General features: G+C 39.8%; 2 protein-coding genes and 1 long non-coding RNA gene across 6 annotated transcripts in view; 2 read left to right on the top strand and 1 right to left on the bottom strand.

Moving 5' to 3' along the window:
* The window catches only part of rbm27 (RNA binding motif protein 27), a 24,191-nt gene extending 8,977 nt beyond the window's left edge, over positions 1 to 15,214 (top strand). Inside the window, exons 8-21 of one of the 2 annotated variants that reach the window (XM_067608469.1) lie at positions 97 to 273; positions 1,213 to 1,359; positions 1,614 to 1,767; positions 2,392 to 2,545; positions 3,055 to 3,288; positions 3,695 to 3,826; positions 4,633 to 4,758; positions 4,961 to 5,035; positions 5,173 to 5,349; positions 5,744 to 5,848; positions 9,101 to 9,328; positions 9,533 to 9,616; positions 9,787 to 9,906; positions 12,336 to 15,214. In XM_067608469.1, coding sequence (XP_067464570.1) covers positions 97 to 273; positions 1,213 to 1,359; positions 1,614 to 1,767; positions 2,392 to 2,545; positions 3,055 to 3,288; positions 3,695 to 3,826; positions 4,633 to 4,758; positions 4,961 to 5,035; positions 5,173 to 5,349; positions 5,744 to 5,848; positions 9,101 to 9,328; positions 9,533 to 9,616; positions 9,787 to 9,906; positions 12,336 to 12,437 — 2,015 coding nt within the window. In that variant the 3' untranslated portion in view covers positions 12,438 to 15,214. The remainder of the gene's footprint in view (positions 1 to 96; positions 274 to 1,212; positions 1,360 to 1,613; positions 1,768 to 2,391; positions 2,546 to 3,054; positions 3,289 to 3,694; positions 3,827 to 4,632; positions 4,759 to 4,960; positions 5,036 to 5,172; positions 5,350 to 5,743; positions 5,849 to 9,100; positions 9,329 to 9,532; positions 9,617 to 9,786; positions 9,907 to 12,335) is intronic. The other variant, XM_067608470.1, reaches the window with a different exon arrangement.
* LOC137195828 (uncharacterized) lies at positions 3,158 to 24,748 on the bottom strand. Of its 3 annotated transcripts, XR_010931171.1 has the most exons (6): positions 24,345 to 24,748; positions 18,901 to 19,043; positions 16,592 to 16,759; positions 6,231 to 6,292; positions 5,111 to 5,212; positions 3,158 to 3,253 (listed from the first exon to the last, which is right to left on the bottom strand). It is a non-coding gene; the product is annotated as an uncharacterized lncRNA (long non-coding RNA). The 3 variants fall into 3 exon arrangements; XR_010931172.1 differs by lacking the exon at positions 24,345 to 24,748 and having other exon boundaries at positions 17,695 to 19,705; XR_010931170.1 differs by lacking the exon at positions 24,345 to 24,748 and having other exon boundaries at positions 18,901 to 19,705.
* Positions 19,693 to 21,899, top strand: pou4f3 (POU class 4 homeobox 3). Its single transcript, XM_067608471.1, has 2 exons — positions 19,693 to 19,888; positions 20,269 to 21,899. Exons 1-2 carry the CDS (start codon positions 19,769 to 19,771, stop codon positions 21,205 to 21,207), a joined length of 1,059 nt encoding a protein of 352 aa, XP_067464572.1. The 5' UTR covers positions 19,693 to 19,768; the 3' UTR covers positions 21,208 to 21,899.

The following is a 24,748-nucleotide window of genomic DNA, read 5'->3' as shown; positions in this document are numbered from 1 at the left end:
AAGTTAACAGTTTCAGTACTTGCTCTAGAGTTAAAGACTCACTTGTCATGCCTGCGATGTACCTGAGACATTAGCTTGGGCTTGTGTCTCCCTCAGGACCTCCACTGATAGCAACCAGTGGAATTGATACCCCCAGCCACCAATCGGCAATCGCTTCTTCTCCTCCTATTGGACCGCCTGGCGTAGGGATGCCGCCTACTCTTCCTCCTCCTCCACCTCCTCCCTGCTCGTCTTCATCTGTGTCACTTCGTCCCCAATATGTCCAGTCTGAATGTAAGCAGCGATGCTTCTCCTATTCCGATTGGGACTGTGTTTTTGGAGGCGACATGCTGTGGAATATCATTTGATTTTTCCATTTATTTATAACAATGCCCTTTTCTTTCTGCTTTATTAGTTTAGTTACTTAGTGATTAAGTCAATGAAAGTTTCTTTTTGTGGTGTTTTTGTTTCCTGTTCTTTTTAAGTTGGTTTCTGTGTAACATCGTTGTGTATGCCAGTTTATGATGGGTGTGATGTATGTCTCGCTTCAGGCTGCAGTAACAGCTGTTGACCAGAGGGCAGCACTGTTTATTAACTTGAGAGACAAAGTATTTCCGAGCAATTAACATCAGCTCTTTTAAGTCTTATTGTGTTGAGCGCTTTTCCCATAATTCTGCTCATGAATAATTCCATTTCTACAGAAAAGCTAGGGCTTAGTTAAAACAGATTGGGTCTATTTTGAGTTAATTACAAACTGAGGTTTTTGACCTTAATTCAACTTGTATAGCCAAAATCACAACTGTCATGAAAGGTCTCATTTGTTAAATTTTGCTTTTGTGTCAGTCAGGTGTGATGTAATATTAATTTATCTATATTTGTCTATCCTTAATTTATCTATTTGTGCATTTGTATATATTTTTGTCAATGCTACATATTTTAATTACTACCTAGAGTTGTATTTAATATAGAGTGTCACAGGTTGCTGTCACTACATTGGATAAATTTAAACTCATCACATATTATACCAGATTGTTGTGAACTAGATAAGTCATTGATTACCAAGCAGTATTTATTTATCTATGTAGGACTGCTTGGTTTCATTGTGTAATTTTATCTTCCGTGTACATTTTTTGTGTTTCTTAGTTTTTTTCACGTTTTTATGACTGTTAGAAAATCGCTTCGTATTAACAGCTTGTGTGTGTTTTTATGTGCGTGTTCATTTTTACACATCAGATAACTATGATCCAGAGGGCTATAATCCAGAATCCCCAGGCCTGACGGCAGCAGGTCGTAACCAGTACCGTCAGTTCATTCCTCGCGTGCAGACCCAGCGCTCTAACCTCATCGGCCTCACCTCCAATGAAGGACAAGGCTCCAGAGGTAGCAAGTATTGGCCTTCTTAGCACTCATACTCACCCCCAAAAGTAATCCTGGGCAGTAGGTGCTGTCAGACTGATGTTATTTCATTAGAAGAGCATGACTGAAGTTATTAATGTTAATACTTATTTCTAATGAACTGGGAGCAGGATCCAAACATAAATGATGATGGACAGATTTGTGGTGGATATAATGAAAAGAAAAAGCTCCTAATAATGATTACTTTTCTGGTTTGTGTCTATGTTTACACCTTCAAGCTGCCAACATAGTGATCCAGACAGAGCCTGCCACTACAGCCAGCACTCCTGGAAGTAATGTGTCCCGTTTCAACACGGAGCAGGACAATAGGAAGAGAACCATGGGATCCACTACAGCCGAAGGACCAGCAGCTAAAAAACCCTGGATGGAAAAGTAAGAATTTTACACACGTTTAAAAAAATTCCACTCCAAAAAAAAAAAAAAATTAAAATTTGACTTTCCACAGAAATAAACACTTTCACACAAGGCTGGATAACATTTCTGTTTACATACAGGAGTAGTTAATGATTGTTTTATTTGAAATTGAGCATGTAGCTTTGAAATGCATTATTGTCTCTGGATATGTTAGCCGTACCTGGAGACCTCAAGGTGTTCAAAGACACTTAATACCTTCACTGAACAGGTTCTTGTTTTATAAAGAAATGTGAAGAAACTAGCTGGCCGGTTGAAATTTGATCAAACAAATTGGTGCCTCGTCACATTTCCCGTTACTGCTAAGTCAGCCTCGTTTCTAGGCAAGTTGACTCATAGGTCAGGAGCCTGTCTTTTGTCTCTGTTGTGGGAAGCGGGCGCACGCAAAGATCTACATGACAAGGATGCTGTTCCATTGCGAAGGCTCTACCCATAATCCCTCCTGAGTGTCCAGCAGGTTGACATGTGGTCCTCCTTTTCAACTGTTATATAGCTTGTAGGAACTTGAGTATGAAGGAGACGCTCAGCTTTCCAGTATTTCCTCTTGTGAGAAAAACATACACACTCTTTCGCTCTCTGTTTTAGGCCAAACTTCAACAACCAACATAAGAGCAGTTTTCCCAAGAGGAATCACTATGTGAACACTAAGCTTGAGGTGCGCAAGATCCCACGTGAGCTCAACAACATCACCAAGCTCAACGAGCACTTCAGCAAGTTTGGAACCATCGTCAATATCCAGGTAAAATACATCATTTGTAAACCTTCAAAGGGAGGGAAGAAAACTAAGTGAAGGCAAGATCGGTAGTGGTAGAAGTATTGGAAATTTGAGAATAGGAGAACTTAGATTTGTCTATCGATGATAATTTGAATTTAGCATTTATTAAGATTTATTACAGACATACAGTGCAGGATTTACATCAGGTGCAGGACAAAATGTAACAGGAAGTCACATTTACTGTATCACATATGGTTTACATAGCATTTTACACTCAACACAACTTTGAAAATGGCTAGCACTGTTATACACAGTGAAGACCAACAGAAAGTTCAACCCCTTTAAACATAATGAAATGTAAATGCTGTGTGTTAAATGATCCACTGGTTGGGGTATTGTGGTTGCAGCAATTTCTTTTTTTTATTGAATGTGTTGCACATAAATAAGTAGCTCAATGTCCAGCACCAGGCTCATGAAGTTCAGCTCTGCAAAATGATTTGTTCCATCACATACACACTCTACTCTCCATCCAGGTGGTGTTTGGCGGAGACCCAGAGGCAGCATTGATCCAGTACACAAAGAACGAAGAAGCCAGACGGGCCATATCCAGCACAGAGGCGGTCCTCAACAACCGCTTCATCCGTGTGTACTGGCACCGCGAGCCCGGCACGAACACCGCAGGGCTTCAGCAGCAGGAGCAGAGCTCGGGGAGCCAGGTGACAGGTTCAGTGCCTAACCAGGGGCCGCAGCACAGCAACGTGCACAAGGTAAGTATGAGGAGTTGGAACATTCGTTATACAAGTCATTTCAACTTTTCATGCTAATCTTTTACAACGTGTCTACATAGGATGCGGTTTGTGGGCAGTCACTCTCAGTATTCAGTCTGTGTCCTCACAGGACGCGTTCAGTCACAGTATTGAGTGTCGTGCATTTTGGCCGTACTATGAGCCCAAAACACAATCACTAGTAGCACACATAAAAATGAAAAAAAATTGAGTCAGAGCGTAAAAATATATCAAAATAGATGTGCATCTCTTCCGCCCGATGCGTGCAAAACATACAACTGAAAAACACACCTGAAATGCCTCCTGTGTAGACACCTTTAGTCTTACCGCATTTCTGAAACCCTACATAAGATTTAAGATTTTTTTCTCCCTTTACTTTTATTTGCAGGGTATCAAGCAGCACAATCCAGCTGCCTACGTGTTGAACAAGACTGTGCCCAAGCATCGCCTGCCAGCAGCAGCTGGGACCACAGCTACAACCAAGCCAGACAGCCTGAACCCCAACACAGACGCTGTCACTGTACGTCTCTGTCTCTATGCATGTGTGTGTGTGTGTGTGTGTGTGTCAGGTGATGCCAGATGTGGGTGAAATAGCTGTTTCAAGTAAATTATTTATTTTAACACGCTCTGAATTCCACACTTATCGATTTCTTCAGCGAAATACAGATAATGTTAATCTATGAGAAGTTGGCCAAATTACTTTTTTGGTAGATTTTCTCACTATATGAAAGCCTGAAGTGATACTCAACCAAAAATGTAGCTTTGTTTCAGTCGTCATTTTGTCAAAATGTGGTTGAAGAAACAGCTCAGCTCTGTTTTGAGTAAATGACGGTTGCTTGGAACAAATATTAATAATTCTCGCTGTGAAAATCTTTCAAAATAAACAGTGGTAATAGAAGAAGTAGAAGTGTGTTTGGGATTTTATCCAACTCGGTATTAGTTTTAATTTATCATTACATAGTAAACATATGTTCTGTTGTAGCAACTCAATGGTAACGTCATGTTGATTTTCTCAGTATAATATTATAGTGACTATCTCTCCAGATAACAGGGAGATTGTTGTCTGCCAGTTCTCTGTCATCAGTGCTGCTGCACTAGTCAAAGCTGAACAGTGGAGGTGGAATATCAAGAAGACACTCATATCAGGACAGCAAAAGAGAATTAATAATAATTTGTTTTCATGCATGCTGAGATGTGATGGCGTTTTGTGTTGGCGTTTTGCAGTAATTTCATGTTTGTGTCTGTCTGCACGTTCTACAAGCTTATTCTGATGACCTAAATGTGTCTCTTTCTCTCTCTCTATCTCTCGCTCTTTGTTGCACTTAGGGGGCGCCTGCACTGACAAACACCCAGAAGGGCCCCTACACTTCCACAGCGCTCAAGTCGTCCTCAAAGAGCCTTGGGAAAACGGGAAAAGCACTTGAAGCACAGGAAGTCCTAAAGAAGAAACAGGCATGTTGCGTAATTTTTTTTATACATGACTTGTACGAGAAGAGCAGAGCTAGGATCAGCTATTTGTTTCTCTCGGGCCACCGTTGTGAAGAAGGCTATCATTTACTGTGAGGGTCTAGGAAATGAAATGTCCACAAACAGCAAGTGTATTTTCAATCTCAGTGAATGTATTTTTTATTTATTGTCTTTATTTTTTATTTAGGAGGCATTAAAACTCCAGCAGGACATGAGAAAGAAGAAGCAAGAGATGTTAAAGACACAGATTGAGTGTCAGAAGGTAACACCCGTTCCTGTTAATTTGTCTCTTGAACTGTTGCCATTTCTCCTCCTCCTCCTCACCCTTTCTTTTTACCTGTGCTCTGTCCATGCGTTGCGCTCCTCCCTCTCTCTCACTGCTTGTCCTTCTTCTTCCAGGCGTTGATAAACCGTCTTGAGAAGAACCGAGGGATGAAACCTGCGGAAAGAGACAACATCATGAAGACGCTGAAAGAGCTGACGGAAAAGATCGCCCAGCTGCAGAATGAAATGAACCCCGCCTCCCAGGTCTCCAGTGCCAAACCCAACCACAACCAGACCAAGACCAAGACTGATGTAAGTTTAGGCCCTTGAAGCAGGGAAAATGATGGCCTGTATTGTCACCTTTTTAAACAAAGACAATCAAACACAGCGTTCCCCTTTACTTGCTCCAGAGATACTGTAACTGTATAAACTGTGGGTGAATTGGGTTGGTAGATATTAACACTCAAAATACACCCTACCAGCTCACTTGATATTTTTTCACTGATTGACTTTGTTAAATAGAAAATGCACAAAAATTTAAACTCCCCAAGGCTGCAAGTTAATCGGACTATGTCTATTTTCAGCTTTATTTGTAAACCGAGCTCACATGCTGGGTCATGTTTGCAAACTGTGCTGCTAAGTCTGTTCTGAATCTGTCTGATTCTGCGAACAGAACAATTTCTCATTTTTCACGTTATTTGATCAGGCCCAGAAGGAACTACTGGATGCTGAGCTGGACTTTCACAAGAAGATGAGCTCTGGAGAGGACACAACAGACCTGAAGAGAAAACTGGGACAGCTACAGGTGGAGGTAATACATCTGCACACACTAGGGCTGGGCGATATGGCCTATAAATAATATTGCGATATTTTTAAGGCTATATCGGATACACAATATATATCTCAATATTTTTAAATCTCCTCTAAACTACTAAAATACTAAACTACTAAATAAACTACTGTTATAATAGAGTTAAATAAAGTACCGTCAAAATAAAGTTAAATAAAATGCTGTTATAATGAAATGAATGAAGTTGGAACCGCTGTTGCTTTTATTCTGAAGCACCTGGCTCATCTCAAGCAGGAAGTGTAGTTGCTGTGAACTTGAAGCTTCTGGTCAACACAAGGTTGACAACAACTACAGTTAGCTGTTAACAGTTAAACCATTACCTGTCAGATAGAAAAACACACACTTCACCGCGCACACTTGCCCAGGAGAGTGGTCTGGATGGACGGGCCAGTGAGTTTTTTGTGCCTATTAGAGGGAGAGAACCGTAAAAGAAAGTGAGAGAAACGAAACGCCAAAACGGTTCTCATGCTGGCGGCTTAAAAATATATGTGACTATTTGTACTCCATGTTTGCGATATAGTCATTTACTGGATCCCATGTAGAACAAGCCACGTTACATCAAGCACACAGTAGATTACGTGACCGCAGAACAACGATTTGAAAAGATAGCTAACTTAGAGACACAAACAGGTTCACAAAGACACGCACAGTGACAGTATCTTATTAGCATTTTTCTTGAGAGCTCGGTTAGAGGAGTGATAACTGGAAATGCCTCCGAAGTTGGCAGATAAGACGGCAGTCTGATCCAAAATAAATCAGTCAAGCATTCATCGCAACAAACATACACACACACACACACACACACACACACACACACACACACACACACACACACACACATCCACACACACACCAGAAGAACCAACAACAGATAAATGTTAGACAAGATCACTCATATCACTCAGTACTGTCTGATTGTATACAAGTAGAAAAGAGGAAATAATGCACTACGAAGTGAATTATGTTCAGTTAGTCGGTGTTTAATACTGACATTTTTAAAAATGAATGGTATTAGTATTGTATACAACACAATATCTATGGGATTGTTTATAAAACATAATTAATGTGCCTTTAATCAATATTTTCATATTAACAATGGATCACATGAGTAAGTATGATGTGAAAGGGGTCACTTGTAGTGACAAATCCACTGAAAATGACACCCACCTCTGCACTTCCTGTCAGCTGTACAGATCTTGTTGGCATCTTTTAACTCATTGTTTTGGTTTTATGGCCTCCAACCTTAACTTTAATCATCAGCATTGTTTTCAGCAAAAAAGATCTGATAAATGCACTGCATGCTACCAGCCCAGCACCAAATGACAGACAGACAGTTAGACTCTTGCTGTTGCATTTAGCAGATAAAGAACCAGACATTTTTCTCAAGAGTTAGTGGAGATCAGAATCAGAAGATATGTATGTATGTATCTGCAGGATGTATAAATAAGCAACTGTTTGCTAACAAGTTTTTCAATATCAACTTAAACTTATGTCAGTGTTGTGTGGCCAAAAATCTCTTAAATGAAGTGTTTTTAATACTTTCTTTTTGGTTAATTTAGATTCCTTCCTTAGTCACTTAAATAGTCCACAAAAGTGAAAAAAAAGATTCCCCCCCCCCCCCTTTGGTTTTGTGACTTTTATTCAGGCCATTATTCTACTTTTTATACATGTATTTTAATTTTTTTTAAAAAATGTCCTTAGTAGTCATTTTAGCAGATATATACTGTACATGTTCCAATATTTACCCATTTGTTGCGAGTTTAAGTAAAGAAATATAACAATTATCAATCAACGAAAGTTATAGGACATACAAATAATTATGCACAACTTTACTTATAAATCATTGAGATAACATTATTTGTATCTCCTCCCATAGTTTTAAAGTGTCTTTCCAGAGATATCATTAAATCTGCATATTTTATGAAAACAGAAAACTGAATGAAATTACGCATGTATTGATATATGATTGGCAGATATGGCATCAACTGTTTTTGAGTTACAGATGAGCACATGAAGGCACTGGAGAACAATATGTACAATATGGACAACATGCAATCATGCACGTTTTTCTTTGATTCATGAGGGGAAAATCCTCAGATGTCGAAGAATTAAGTATTCAAAAAAAAATTTGTTTGAATCTTGAGTTGTAAATATGTTATTGTTTGAGTTGATGATTATTTCTTACAACACAACAGAAAAAAAAGTACATAGCTCTGTGAAAGCAAAAAATATATTCAGTTGGTTTGTTCAAGTCTTCTTTTTTTTCCCAAAAAAAGCTCTAGGCTGCATCTAAGACAACACTTAGTCAGCTCAGACTTGCCCCAAATCTCCTCTGCCATCTAAACTAGCAGAGCACAAACACAGACGAGGTCAGCTGTGTCACAAGATCAGCCTAACAAGAACATAGTTTTTGTTAGCAACACCCTGCCTAGCATGTTTTTTTTTTTTCCTCTATCCCTGTGGGTCCTAAATTAGCTGGTAGTTAAAAATGCATATCCTCCCCCCCCCATCCATCCCAACCTTACCCTCCTTCTGCACATTAAACTGCAGCCACTTAAAGCAAGCCCAGAGGAACAGCCGCTAACGAAGCCAAATCAGACACAGGTCTTACACTGATAGAGCCCCGTCTCATTAAAGTTTGAGCCGTTGGTCCTTGTAAGAAAAATCGTGGGATGACAATTAGAGGGAGAAGTGAGGGAGGGACAAATGGAAGAGAGAGTGGTTGTGAGGTTTTGGAGTGGTTAAGAAGCAAGGAGATGTCACTTTAAATATGGAGGAGTGACAGCTAATGGTAAAGGCCAGAAAGTGACAGAGTAGGAGACCAGAGACAAGTGTGAAGGGAATATTTAAGCTTAGAAGAAAAGGAAATCTGTAATAGTTTATAATATATTTTTATGATTTTCCATCAACTTACTGTGCAAATTCTTATTTATTTATCTCACTAAGCCTGAATTTTTGTTGTTTTACACATATGATAAATAAGAAACACTCCTAGTTTCCTGGCATGTTTGTTTTCACATTGAAAAGTGCAACAGCACAGCAGCAAGCCACACAGTCTGGCTAAGTTTTCCACATCTGTTTCTAATGATTTTTTTAACACTGCCATGTGGCGCCCATGTATTTATGTGTGTGTGTGTGTGTGTGCGCTTTGAAAGAAGCAGCAGCCAGTCAGTTTCTTTATAACACTAAACCTCCCTATCTGTCTCCCCTTAGGCGACACGACTAGGTCTCATTCGGCCCCCAGCGGGTCGAGGTCGGGGCCGAGGGAAGATGGCGCTGGAGCCCGGCGCGATGCATGTCGGCCGCGGCAGGGGCCGAAGCCGGGAGATGATGGCTCGCGGCGGGGCCGTGAACCGCATGGTTGTAGACCACAGACCCAGAGCCTTGGCTATTCTAGGTGTCACTCAGGAGGAGAAGGAAGAGCTAATGCCGCACTTTGTGGTGAGAACGAGGCAGGAGGTCTCCCTGCAATAATACAATAATTCACAGTAAAATATTACCGTTTAAAAATGTGTTTTAACTTTCTTTTAGACGTTTTGATTGAGGATGCACACTGATGATAGACTGATTAACCGCACATGATGAGAATCAAATTGATGACTGAGAAATTCTACTGAAATTCACACTGATCTCTTTTATTCTTAGAAATTTGGTGAGATTGAGGATCTTCGTGACCAGGACGCCAACAGTGTCGTCATGACCTTTAAGACACGAAGCGAAGCAGAGAATGTAAGTCACAAGAGTCCAAATCTGACCCGCCTCTTTCTCCCTGCTTTCCCCTCTCTAATCACATGAAATCATTGAAATAGTAACATTTAAAAAGTTTTTTTTTGGTTTTGGTGTAAAATCATAGAAAGCTTTATATATAACTTGCTTTTGTCCTCTTCTTTTGTTTCCAGGCAGCCAACCAGGGAGCTAAGTTCAAAGGTCGAGTGCTGCAGATTTCCTGGTACAAGCCCAAGACGCCTTCTGTCACAACAGAGCCAGAGGAGGAAGAGGCTAAAGACGAGGACAATACGGTACGACACGTCACACACACGAAGCCGAACGCTTAATTTACAACATGGCTTCATGTGTTTTCATTTAATAACATTCAGCCACCTAGAAACCAGAAACCGAAGTCCATGTACAGTGCAACTTAAAATTCTAAGTGGGAAAACTTTTGGAAGTTTTAGTTATATTCACAGATTTTACTTGTACATTTCTTTCCAGTGCTTCTAAATTTTTCACTGCAGCTCCCAATGGAAAATCAGGGCAAGCCTCTCAGTACTAAGAGCATGTTAGCCCTTTGAGTAAAACTGCATTACTGTCAGGTGAAATCCTCATACTGTATTTTCCAACCATGGTTAGGGTTGTGTTTTTGAGAATGCAGTCTTGCTTGTGACCTAAGGGCAGATCCCATCACATTAATATGCGTTATATAATTTTTTTTTAGAAGTGTATGATAATCATTCTGAAAATATGAGTTTATGCAAGATTGGACATTTTAAGTGATTTGGTTTGATTCCCATTGACTGCTGATCCACTCGGAGCCACTAGAAGCCCTTCTGACTTCAATTTAATATTTTTATATAATAGGCCTGTTGCGTGAGAGGCATCACTAACTAAAAGTGTTTTAGAGAGCACCAGTAGCCCATGACGCTGAGTTTCCTGTTTATTAAATACACCTTGACAACCTAATGTAGTTCAGTAAAACAACTAGAGCTGCAATGATTAGTCTTTTTCTGGGGGAGGGATACCGGAACCCCGAAATTTACTCACCAACTGATAAGTGATAACTAGTTTGAGTCATTTTTCAAGAAAAAAATTGTGGTTTCTGGTTTCTTTAGTCATCTCTGACAGTAAACTGAACATCTGTGGGTTGTGAGCTGTTAGTCAGACATTTCTGACATTTTATAGAAAACAACAAATCAGTTAATCAAGATAATAATTGATGGATTAATCGATAATGAAAATATTGGTGAGTTGTAGGCCTAAAAATAACCATGCATTTAATTCCTCCTTTGTAAAGATTATGATGACTAGTTTTTGTTGTTGCTGTGTCAGAGGTGTTGTAGTTCATTATATTGAAACATGTTTGTAATGTTATGTTCACTCCTGTTTATATGAGGGTGACAGAATATTAGAAACGGATGTTAGGAAGCTTTGTTTTACATGCAAATGAATTTAAGAACAGTGTGTAAATAATCCAAACAACTTCAAGATGTCACATTGCAACAAACACACATGGTTGTGGTTTCTAAGCGAGGAAGTGGTTTCTAAGTGGTGCCAGTTGGCCATGTCACACAATAGCAGAAACAGCATGCACAGCCATATACTGTAAGCCTGAGTTAGTGGGTATTCAGACTGAAAAACAGTTCTGCATTTAAAAAAAAAAAAAATGCAAAGGGCTGCACTGCTGGTGGCATGTTGCTTCAGGCAGCAATGAGACAATAAAATACAATCCAGGAAGTCCAGTTGGAGTGACAGATCCATTAGTTTGAAGGCTTAACAGATGGCAAAACACTGCACAGTGGTTTATAATATTCTAAGACAGTATTTTACAACCTGTCAGACCACAATCATTTTATCTTTTATGCCACAGTCGCAAAGGTTAACAACAGAAATACAACATATGTTACAAATCTAACAGGAATGTGAACTTGCATGTATTTGATTACCAGAAAAAAGTTGAGGCAGGTTCCTTGTTGGCACATCTGCTGCATCAATAGACTGTCCACATTCACTTGAATGCATTTTTTCTCACAGAGCTCAAGTTTGTCAGAACATGGGCTTCAAAGAGCTTTAACTTAGTCTGAAGAGAATTCAGACTGTAAGACTGTAGAGCAAGTTTTCCACCCTTTTTTTTTTTTTTTTTAAGCTCAACGGGTGACTCATTAGTCAGTTTAACTAGCAATAGCCACCACTTTTTGTGTTACAAGCACCACAAGGATTCAACATGATCATCCTCAGAGAGAAAGGGATAGTAGGGTTACTCGGATAGTTTAGCAAAACCAGCAAGCACTTTGGTCAATGTGGAAACACTCAACTGTTGCTTATGTGAAGTTTTTAAATATTTCAAAAAGATTTGAATTTTTCACTTAATAAATCCAGCTACTGCCTACAGACGTGCTTCAATCCTGGCTGGGTGGAACAAAATCTTTGTCATGGAAAGATTCAAAACTACAGCTAAGTTGGCAAAATGCTATTTTCTGAAGTCTAACCAGCTAATTAACTAACTTCTCTCACGCATGAAGGTTGTGCCAAGAGAAGGGTAGTGGTCCAGGTTTGAAAACCTCCTCACATGTGATATAGCGCTGACACAACAGAGGTCTGCTCCTATCTGACTGAAAGAAGCAAATATGTGACCTTAACACTTCATCTCATCAGTTTAAATGTTCAGGAATCTGATGTCATAAATGCATCAAGCTAAACACTAGATTTGTGTTTTATTTTTTCATTCAAACAGAAGGAAGCTAGCTCTTATATGCCTGGCGAGGAGGAGGAAGAAGAAGAGGAGGAGGATGACGATGAAGACGACGAGTATGAGAGCCGATCTTGGAGACGATGAAGGCATCGTGATTCGTCATCACCTGCTCTCCAGCAAAATCAGTGGTTATTTTTTTCCCGACGTGCGGATAAAATCAATACAGCAGAACTCACTTTTTTTTTTTTTCCTTTTCAGTATTTTCAAACTAAGTAATTTTAAACTCTAATCGAAGTAAAAATGTCTTTACTTTAGTTGTACATCAAAAGAGTTTTAGAGGATCTGCAGTTTTTGTATCCCTCAACTAAACAAAATTATTTAAAACATCTCACTTTTGCTGAGAAAGATAAATGTTAAGTTGTTCTTATAGATAGAAAAACCTATGTAAGTTTCAGTGTGCTTACCAGATGATTAATATCAGTAATGCACAACATTTGTGTCTACTGTGAATAGGTATTTTTATACATACTGTATTTAAGCTCTTTTCTCACCAGTTTTTGAAAAATCTTGTCCTCAGTGCAGGGACAACCATTCCATCACTAATAGTACGTTCTCTGTTGCTACCAGAGAGATATTTATTTATTTTTCCACTGCATAAATACACTGTGTCGTACCGATATTGGCACAGTATGGTATTGTTTTCCATTCACTCGCTCAGTTTGTTTTGGCATGGGTAAGCCCAAAGTGGTAAAAGATCCAAATGTTTTTGGCAGTGGCTCTGTGTGCTGGCATGAACACATGCTAGTTCGTGCATGTTGCACCCATAAATGAACACAGCCAAGCCTGCCCAGCACCCAAAGGTGCTGATACTGTACCATTACCATATTAGAGCCAGTGCAGGTACAGAAGGATACCAGTGCAATAGAAAAACCCAAATAAATGTTTACAAATTGCCGTGTCCATGCACGTCACATACAGTCTTGTAGTAAATATTCAAATTTTCCCCGCTTACATTTTGTTGCTCGCTCAGTGACCAGTGCCACTCTGTAAATATAAACACTCAGACGGGTGTTCTACATTTTCTAAGAGTGTGTGACATTTTTCACTTGTTTTATTCTGTCTCCTGGTCATCCAAAGGGCCTGACAGGACAAGGATCAGATCACCCATTTTCAAAAATGTGAGATCCATAGACAGGTGTTTGAATGTAATACTGAACAGTTGATTTTAATATATATATATATATAATTTGCCTTACACAATCAGCGAATGGCTGAATTTTTACAAGATTTGTGATTTACTTTTGTAAATTTTGTAAATGCTTGAAAGAGAAATTACTGTTGTACTTTTTTTGTTGTTTTTTGAGTTTTGTTTTTTTGTCATTTTAAATGAATGACAAGATTGTGTCAGGTAGAAAAGGTCAAGCAAGAGTGCTTAGCGTCTCTGCTTATTCGCAAGAACTGTGCATTTTTGTTAAAACCAGTCCACATTGTTATTTCACTAAATTTGTCATTTAAGTAGCTCATTTCGTTTAAGGAAACAGTCAGAGCTGCGCAAAACAAAGGCACTGGGAGTCATGCACCTCAAGATATTATTTGCGCATTAGTGCAGCTTTGCCTGCACCTAAATATTGTCAGACAGTGCTCTAAATCCACTCTACAAATGCAAGCATCTGCTTCCACAATGTGCACCTTTCACGACGATATTTTTTTGTGTTTTGCCTTCTTTACATACTGTATACTGTATTTTAGAATCCTCAAGGTGGGAGGAATGAAATTCATTAAAAGTCATATGGAAATGTACTAGATGCAAAATGATACATTTTTGACAGTTAAAATTTGTATATTTGTTGCTGTCCTTAAACAAATAACTGTTTACATGCACCTAATGAAATGTTGTTAGATGTATGCTCATCATTATTCAACTAAACTGATCACATCCAGTAACATAACTAGTCTGAATAACACCAAAACCAAGGAGAGACGTTAACTTATTAGTTAACTGTAGCAGTCTCACTACTTTATACAAATCTGCATGTAAATATACATCTACTCACTGTATTTACATCTGCATACATGTAAATATTGTGAGTAGCAATGAAATGAGAAAAATGCTCATAGAGGTGCAACAGAATTCGTCTCATTTGTTCCTTAATGTGCTCATGTGAAAGGGTGCCGAACTTATTTCCTCCCACCTACAATGTTAGTTGCGCTCTTGTTTGGATTGCATATCTCACTGTTGACTGATAACTGAGAAGCCTCCTGCCAGTGACCTCATTGTCTCATTCAAACCTTTGCATTCATGTTTTTGTCTCCACCATCACTGTGCCAGTCACAGTGACGTTCAGGTGTGCGATGGAAAGCTGAAGCTTTTTCTTTTGGCACCTTGTACTTTAATGATTTACTCGTGTGATTCTTTTTTTTTTTTTTTCTTTTTAATGAGGTCATTGGCAGTTTTAAAAGGACAAACCTATACTGGCAGGGTTCTTGCTTGTTTAAGTGAGGATTCAGAGAAGGTCTCTCTCCCACTTTTTGTACTATCTTCTGTATGCTACTATCACAATAGTGTAAAAAAAAATGTAAAATGTTTATTGATAATAGTTTTGGATTTGTTACTGTTTATATTTGCAGGATGTGGATGTATTTTCTTCATGTATTATGTTTGTAAAAAATGGATTTCTAATTTACTAGCATGTTTGCTTTTGCCAATAAAGATGGAGGAATGGGGTGCTTGTAAGAAGATGAGAGAAAAAAGAAAAAAATACAAGTAAAAAAAAAAAAAACTATTTTAATTGGAGAGAAAAAAAACAAAAACAAAACAAAAAACATTTTGAGTTAAAGAAAGAAAATTGACCCAAAAAGAAGTCAACATTGGCAAGGGGGAAAAATGCAAGCAAAAGCATTCCAGAAAATATTACCTTTAACTCTTGTGTGGTCTCCTTCATTTTGCGTGTTATTTCATAGAGGCATGTTACAGCAAATTGATTATGTTGCATGAATAGAGTACTATAGTGTCATACTTACATTTCATTTAATTACATAAGGTCACATGAGAACAGCATTTGAAGTGTAACTGTTTAAATGTCACACTTACTGTGTGACTTACTAACCAACCCCTCTGATTCTTTGCTGCTCAACAAAGTAGTAACTTTAATCCCAAAAGATTCTTTTAGAGAGGAATAAAGGCTCAAAGAAAACTTATAACTGAAAGCTACTCTTTCTTAAAGTATTTGAGCACAATTAGGGCATTAAAACATACTGAAAACATAATTAACTGGTTGTAGAATGTACTAAAGTTGCCCAAAACGGGTACTTGTAGTTCTTAATTTTCCATCCCTTATTTTCCTCTCAAAAATGACTTAAATGAGAAGTCATCTAATTGTGTCCTTACTAAAAGTGACATGGGGCGCAAAGCTTCAAATGTGTTTGCCCCTTTGGACCTTTCTTCATCTTCTTGTTTTATCTAATCACAGTGATTATAATGATCATAAAATAGTCTAATGTCTCATTTCAGAAGTTGCACATGTTTTGATAATGTTTTCTGTGTTTGACAACAGCGGTAAACATAACGTTAAGTAGAGATCACTTGTGTGCAATCACTGTGTAACAAGTAACTTGCATTAAATGCATCTGTTGTGAATGCAATCGATTTCCTCATTAGCTAATAACATGAACAAAAAAGAAGTCATCTCATCTGTTATTCTCATATATTAGAACACTTCAGAGTGCGTTATTGTACCTATACCATAGCCATATACCATAAATAAAAAGAGAAGCTGTGCTCAAATCATCCATTTTTTAAAGTTTGTTCGGTGTTGGTTGCATGGTTAGGTCGAGTTTACCAGTAAGAGTCAGCGAACAAGTAAGTTTACTGGACCAGTAGCACTGATTTAAAGGATGGTGACCTGACCTGATCAATGTTTGAGGTGTTTCTGTTGTGTGATTTCAAGAGACATCTGCCAGCCAATCAGAAACATGTCCATAGTGTAATCAATCCCAGCAATCAATCCAGGGCTCTGAATTAGTAGTTAGGTCAAATGGTAATAAGGCACACATATGCTGTAACTATTGATTAAACTTTACATTATGAAAGTTTAATTAAGCTATTCTGGGGGTTTGAACACACTTATAAGCATATTAAATCTAATGGGATGGTCTACTTTCTGTCGTGTTCCTCCACTATGGAGAAGTCATATTATGAGTCAAGCACACTCACTTTGACTCCCACGCCCCCAAAAATAAATCCACACCAGCGACTATGACATTAAAATATCACTGAATAATACAGTAGCATTTCTTACTTTAGGAAGTCAAGTGAAAACACTCAAGAGTCTCAGCAAGAACTTTCAGTTGTCCTCAGGGGAAGGATTTCGAGCCGAGGCCTCGACGGCGACCTATAGTGACCAAGTGTTTGTTCCTTCCTGGAGACTGGGCTAGGCCTATATGGAAGCCCAATCCTGCCATTACAACTGAAAAGAGATATAGAGATGAATCAAAAGTAATGGAAAGAATTTGACAACTTAGAGATAAGAATAGAAATAAAAATATATCAGCCCGTTCTAATACGTTACATTATAATACGTTTACGCATCTAGTAGCCGTTGTAATTATGACCCAGGGAAGTGACGCTGTTCAGATGACATGAATGTAAGGTGACTTTCTTATCAGGAGGAGGCCGGTAGGGGGGTTGGCTAGATAATTGGCAAAATAGTTGGCAAAAAGTGGCCTTTGCTGCAGGGGGGCACTGTTCGCCTCCCGCTTCTAATCGTGGCTTGGCTGTGTTTTTCCCCACAAGGAGTGTATTTCACCAGTGCTTTTCACCACAAGTCGCTGTGTGTCCAAACCATTATCTTTCTCTAATCCTCAACAAGTGGTTTTTGTGCCTAAACCTAACCAGACCTTAATCACCATAAAAAAAAAAATTATAATTATAATTATAATTATAAAACGGTCATATGGGTCGTTCTTCTGGTCCCCATCCATCCTCTAGAGAGCGCTGAAAACACTCATATGTTGTCTTAGGAGTCACTGGAAGGAGACCTATTCTGTCGCTTTGGTATGAGGATGTATTGAAAATAATATTCAAAAGACAGCATCACATTTTTTGTTCATATTGAATAGTGACATACATGAGGGGGGCAAAATATTAGCAACATTTTTCAATATAATGCACTCCAGTACACCACCAACCACCCACTACCACCTCAATAATAAACAAATTAGAATTATCACCTTTCTGACAACGTCAACAGAAACTGAAAGTGTATAAGATTCGTAAATGTAGAATTTATGGCAGAGCTGTTGTACTGTATTGCATTAGATTGCAGATGTGTTCCTAATAAACTAATAAAGTGGCTGGTGAGTGTACACTACACTACTACAAGGTTCTTTTATGCCACTTTACCTTTGTATTGTATTGGCGCTTGAAGTCCTCACATATCATTAAACACTGCGATAAGTCAGTCATTTCACCTGCTGCTGTGTGAGCATTTTTAGCAGTTAGAATATTGCTTCTTTAGTAGGATAAAAACAGTTTTGGGTTAGGGTGATAGGGACATACACTGAGTTATTTTCAGTATTCACCAGAAATAACCAAACAATTAAAAGCCAGGTTTTGAAGTCTACTCACATCTATGCATAGACAGAAAACAGAAAAACGTGAAATGTAAGACATTGTTTTTTTTTTTTATGCTGTTAAAGATTTCTAAACACATGAGTAAGCAGGCCTATATTTTAATTTAAGATTAGTTGAGAAACTGACAAATATTATTTTTGAGCAAATCAAACTCATATATGAATGGAATTTCCAGTATATAATCAAAAGTAGGCTGCTTAAGCTTTTACTGAATCACAATGCCGTGATAGTACTTAGGTCATCTGTTGGAGTTGAGTTGCAGCTGTATGGAGGCCAGATGGGGGTGAGAAGAGAAGAGCTGGCGGTCACATCTGGCCACAAAGATGACAGCGCTCTTCAAAAAACATGTCAGATGTGATTTTCAGGGTATGAAAAGCAAACAGATGACAGAGATGTAAACAATGACCACTAAATTATGAATGGTCCCGGCTATGCTATTAAGGAAAAACGAGGGGTAGAGGGGTGTTAGAGGGTGAGAAAAGGGATTTCATGCTTTATTCAGACTAACATGCTGCTTGACAGCTTCTTGTCTATGGCCTTTTCCTATAGGATACTGTTATAGTAACATTTCACATTTACACTCCTCAATTAAATCAAAACATTCTGTCTTTGATTAAAGATCTCAACCAAACTTAGCCTACAATTTTAAAGATACCCTCATCATTTTCACTGAAATTATAAAGAATGCAGAATGCACAAATCAAAGTTCAGTTTAGATGTGTTTTCTCTTCCCTGTCCCCATTAAAGAAGCTGGCCTACATGCATGTCTTAAAGTTTGGCTCCCCAGTCTGCAACAGGTTAACATGGTGAGAAAAAGACCTTGGCTGTTTTAATCTGTGTAATGAATAAGAACATGCCAACGGGGGTAATGGATGCCTGCCACCATGCTGCTAAATTATTCAGAGTCTGGGGAACCAGAGAGGTGGCCGGCAGGATCGGATGGACCCACTGTGTCATCACTTCGCCTCTGCCCACCTGGCTCCTCTTTCGGCCCGTCCACCTCAGCTTCATGAGTTTTAACCAGGCAGCCACATGAGAAGTCTGTAAAAGCAGCCTCAGGATGGGCGTTCACATGGGAGGAGACCAGGACAAGGCCTTTAGGTCAACTGGTCAGCATCCTGCAGACATTAGACACAATATGAAGCACGTAACACCAAAACCATTGTTCAATTAGCCTACAGTGTGTTTTATCTTTTATTGAATCTATCTATCCGCTATTATAGGTTTCAGCACCATGGACAGCGCATGAGCAACCTGCATTTAAAGCGCTGTGGTGCTGCGCTGTCCATGGTGCTGACATGATTGGGAACACTTGTGGAGGAATCCATGGTTTTATAGTGAGTAAACTGTCATGTTTTATGCTTTTTAACACACGCCTAGTAGCCTAGTAGCCCTCTAATGACATATTTAATATATGCTGAGGTAACAATGGTGAAACGATATGTGCGTAAACTTGTGAATGAGTTCAAATCAAACTCCATTCTTTTTAGGAGCAGTGATAATACAGGCAACGAAGACTGTTATGATTATTAACAAGTACTCTATATAAAACAGGCACTACGTCACTAGAATATAGAATATTATAGTGATATTGGTTGAGTTTATTATTCGACGCTTGCGCACAGAGGACAACATTTTTCAACTTGTAAGTTGAGCAGAGGAGCAGGTGGGAGGGAAGGAGGAGGAGGAGGAGGGGAGGAAGAGGGAGAGAGGGATGCCGGGAGGCGCTGCCGATGTTAACAGCTCAGTCTGTTGAAGGAGAGCAGAGGAGCTCTGTAGCTGTCCGCTCCCCGGCTTTCATGTCAGGGGCCACACTGCTTGCGAGGTGCTTGCAGGGAGGAGGATGATGACCATGAACGGCAAGCAGCATTTCTCCATGCACCCGGCCCTGCACGAGCCCAAGTATCCCGGCCTGCACTCAGGCTCGGAGGGCATGCGCAGAGTCTGTCTGCCCGCCCCGCAGGTACGTACAGGTCGGGGGGAAATGGCTGTGGAGTATACTGGGGTGAGAGGAGGGGAAACAATATCACACTGGAAATGTCTGTAAAGTTGTTTTGACAGGACTTTGTTCTATCCGATATATATATCTCTCTCTCTCCTCTGTCTGTGTTCCCCCTCTTCCCCTCCCACCCCCACCCCCACCCCCTCTTCTCACCCCCCTCTCTCATCCACATGTCTATTCAAGCAATGCTCTTGCTTTCATATTAATTTTTATGACCTGCGCTTTGAGGAGGGTTCTCTCCTCTCCTCGGCGCTGCTTGCCTTTGGAAAATGTTTTTTAGATCCTGAGAGCTGCCTGACAGAATTCCCCACTGACTCCAGTATGCGCACTCTTGCTTGCAGCTGCAGGGCAATATATTCGGAGGCTTTGATGAGAGCCTGCTGGCACGGGCAGAGGCTCTGGCGGCTGCTGACAGCATTGTCTCTCACGGAAAGAGTCACCCGTTCAAACCAGACGTGACTTACCATACCATGAGCAGTGTCCCCTGCACCTCAGCCTCCTCTTCTTCCTCCACCACCGTGCCCATCTCCCATGTACCCTCCACCATCGCCTCCCACCACCACCACCACCACCACCACCTCGGACAGACCCTGGAGGCCGGGGACCTACTGGACCACCTCTCCACCAGCCTGGCCGTGACCGGGATGGGTGCTCCGGAGCCTCCCGGGATGACGCCGGCGCACCACCACCAGCACCCTCACCACCACCTGCAGACCATGGGGCAGCTGCACCAGGCGATGGCCAACATGGCCCACCCTCACTCCCTGTCCGTGCACGGCGGCATGGCGTGCGTCAACGACGTAGAGTCGGATCCCAGGGAGCTGGAAGCCTTCGCCGAGCGGTTCAAGCAGAGGAGGATCAAACTCGGTGTGACCCAAGCGGACGTCGGGTCGGCGCTGGCCAACCTCAAGATCCCCGGAGTGGGGTCATTGAGCCAGAGCACCATCTGCAGGTTCGAGTCCCTCACCTTGTCCCACAACAACATGATAGCGCTCAAGCCAGTTCTCCAGGCCTGGCTGGAGGAAGCCGAGGCTGCGTATCGGGAGAAAAGCAACAAGCCGGACCTTTTCAACGGGAACGAGAGGAAAAGAAAGCGCACTTCCATCGCCGCGCCGGAGAAACGCTCTCTGGAGGCTTACTTTGCCATCCAGCCGCGGCCCTCCTCGGAAAAAATTGCGGCCATCGCCGAAAAACTGGACCTGAAAAAGAATGTGGTTCGAGTGTGGTTTTGCAACCAGCGGCAAAAACAGAAACGAATGAAATACTCTGCGGTGCACTGAGTTTCACACATCATGAATAACATAGCCTACTACATTTTTGATCGAGTGATTAATAATAGCCTAAGTAGCCTAACTAACAGGGATTTATCAACAGCTCCTCACTGGGATTATCTCAAAAAAAAAAAAAGACTTCAGTTTTTCATTTCGTGTCACTCACTCTTCGTTGTTGCACTTTTTTTCGATTTTGTTATTGAAATGGGACTTATAAAAGACTGTGTTATAGATCTGTGAAAGGGGTGATTATTATGTTGTTGATTATGTATCTTGCACACATGAATTTCCAGCATAAATCCACCCTGACTGTTTGTCACATTCAGGGATATTAACTCACTTTTTTTTTTAGAAAAAAATCATAAAATGGAGTTTATGGGCTGTTTTAATTATCAGTGGTGTTACACTAATGCTAAATGAAGAGTGGGTCTCTTAAAAAAGACAATTGTGTGAAAAGATAGTTAAATTTGTCTCTATTATTGGTTGAGATCAGAGTTTATCCTCCACATCACTGGCTCACAACCGTGTTCTCACCTGTTTTATCTTGGGGAGTTTTTTTATCCATAAGTTCAGACATTAGTGGAATGAAGGATTCAAAAATCCACCCACCTTTTTAAACCAACACCACGATTTTTGCAAACGAATCTGCTCTTTCCGTGAACTGTGTAATAGTAATTTACGCACAAAAGAAAAAAAAAGAATACCTACAATAATACTTTCACATGGTATATGACACACTGAGTCTGTTTATCTTTATTTAGAAATGGAAATGACACTGTCATATATGAAGCACATCCGTGTGGCTTTGGCTGCTGCTATATTTGAGTATTTTGATGTGAACATGTTTTTGGAGCATTACAGGTGAGCTATATATTTATATAGCCCAGATATATACACAGTATAAAGGCCTACATCACCTAATTTAAGTATTTATTTATTTATTTATTTATTTATCCTCACTCTTGATTTCACTTGGAAAAAAAAATGTGTGAAGTTTAAACGTAATAAATTATTGGTTATTTTCTAAAATTCCTCTGAAGCAGCGACTTTGTTATTTTTGTGCTTTATTAAATTGTATTATTTTAATCCTGAGGCGACGGCCTGAACAAGGCCTAAAAGGCATTAAAAAAAGAAAGAGAAAAAGCACACAGAGCGTTTTCCTCTGAAAATTATGAATTCTTATCAACGCATCAATGGGCGATAAAACCTTTGTAAACTGTTTGTTTTACGGGAACTCACCCGACTGTTTTATTTATGAATTCCCAAAGCTCTACTGGGATGAAATATGTATTGTCGTATATGATATAAGCACCGCGGACAATACATTTGCACAGTAATTTTCACACCGCTGAATTCGCGTCTCCTACACGCCACTAATGGCCCCTTTCCTCTCTAATTAGTGCCGTTTTTAATTATGGATGCCCTCGTGTCACCGGGTTATGTCGTGCATGGGTTTTGAAATTATTAAGTCATGATGATGCAATATTAATTATATATTGGTATAAAACGAAGTAATGTGGAGGAGTTGGGAGTAGAAGTGTGACTGGGAACTCTGGTGACTCCAGGGAGAGAAAAACAGGATACACAACAGGTTGACCGAGGAAAAAGGAAAATTATGGTATTAGTTTCCTTGTTTGTTTGTTTTTCTCGTTTGACAAAGTAAGTATTTATCCTTAATTATTATTATTATCATTATTATTATTATTGCTGTTATTCCTGCTTTATTATTGTGCAATTTTCAAAAATGTTATCGTTCATTTAACATAGGCCAAGCCTGCCATTTTACATCATTATTATTGGGCCTATCATTATTATTATTATTAACCTGTGCAAGTCTTGTTATTTTCGTTTAAATTAAGCATGCCTCTTTATTGCATTTCCCTTATTTCTCCGCGTATTTGACTCTATAGGCCGTCATTTTACTCATAATTCCTGTTTAATCTCTGCCTAGTATCGGCTCACACTGATGAACTATGTCTCTCTCTTAATATTAACCAAACATTTCTGAAAATAAAAAGCTTCCGCCGGAAACCTCTCAGTCAACATGACCTGCGGATGTGTGATTTTTCCCTGAGAGAGATCGATACTCCGCAATTACATCGCGTTCATTAATATTCTCTTTGATGTTGAGAGGTGATTAATTGCAGTCTGTAATTTATGAAGGGGGAGACGAGCTAAAATGCAAATGTTTATTGTTACCACTAATGTGCCCTTTTTCTAAACTGTGTCACATTTTAATGACGTGTTTATTTGGAAACTATTTTTACGTTATTCCCTCTAAGAATGACACCGATTAGATCATCAAAAAGTCCCGCGTCTTCGTGTTCAATGAAGTTTTTTCTGACGTAAACGTGAGGTTAAAAAAAGGAGCCTCGCCGTGTGAATAATTGATCTTTGTCATACCCGTATTGATATCATAACGCACTGGATATGTGGTAAGTTGAGCTGAAGGCTTGTGAGCGTTAACAGCATGTGGCGACTGAGGGCGCGTCAATTATTCAGCAGCAGCTCAAAGGTATATTACATTTTCTCATGCAATAATGGAGGTGAGTTGGTCTACGGGGCAAATTTGTGTATTACCTTTAATGTGAACCTCGTTTTGAATCAAACAAATATGAATTGATATATAGTTCAAACTACTGATGATGAATAAACTGAACTTAAAAACTGAGAAAGAGTGGAAATTAAAGAGAGAAATAAACAATCAACTCGCCCTCAAAAACAAAACAAAACAAAAAAACGAACAAACAAAAAACCTTCTACACACATCCCAAAAAAATAGAAAGAGAAAGATAGCTACAGAGAAAAGTGAAGAGGGGTGTGATAGAAATAGACAGTAGTGTGTGTGTGTGTGTTTGCTTGAGATGTTCCCATGCAAAGAAGACCTTTTTTGACAGAATGAGGATGAAAGCTGTGTTTATTTGCTGCAGAATGCATGCAGACACACACACACACACACATACATACACACACTTTCTCTTACTCTAACTGTAACACACACACACACACACACTGTGGCTGTCATTCCTGGGAGCGGAGTGAGGGAATGTGAGGGGAGGGTGGGAGCCAAGACGCTCCAAACTCAATAATTCATCCAATGCCAGTAGCAACAAATGAGTGTGACCAGAGCAAAAGAAGACAGCTACCTCTGCGCTCTCTATTAGTCATCTTCTATTATCATCAGAAGCCAAACCAGCTCAGGATGAACCTGTTGCTGACTTCTACACACATAGGCTACCTGTGGACACACACACACAGACACACACACACACACACACTCTCTCTCTCACACACACACACACACACACACACACACACACACACACACACACACACACACAATGAGATTATGTTACTCTCTGGAAACTTGAGGCCTGCATGATGGATGTCTTTTAAAGGTGTAGTGGGAGATGCTGTCTATCTGTAGCTCCTGTTCTTTCTCTATTCCCTCAGCTAATGGAGATCAGTAGTGGGAAAATAACTAAGTACCTTTACCAAAGTACTGTTTTAAGCACAATCCAAGGTACTTGTGCATTATTTTAGCATTTTA

This window comes from Thunnus thynnus, chromosome 13 (assembly GCF_963924715.1).
Source record: "Thunnus thynnus chromosome 13, fThuThy2.1, whole genome shotgun sequence".
NCBI classification, from domain to species: Eukaryota; Metazoa; Chordata; class Actinopteri; order Scombriformes; family Scombridae; genus Thunnus; species Thunnus thynnus.
Note: the sequence above shows the minus strand (reverse complement) of the source record. Positions and strands in the feature narration are given on the sequence as shown.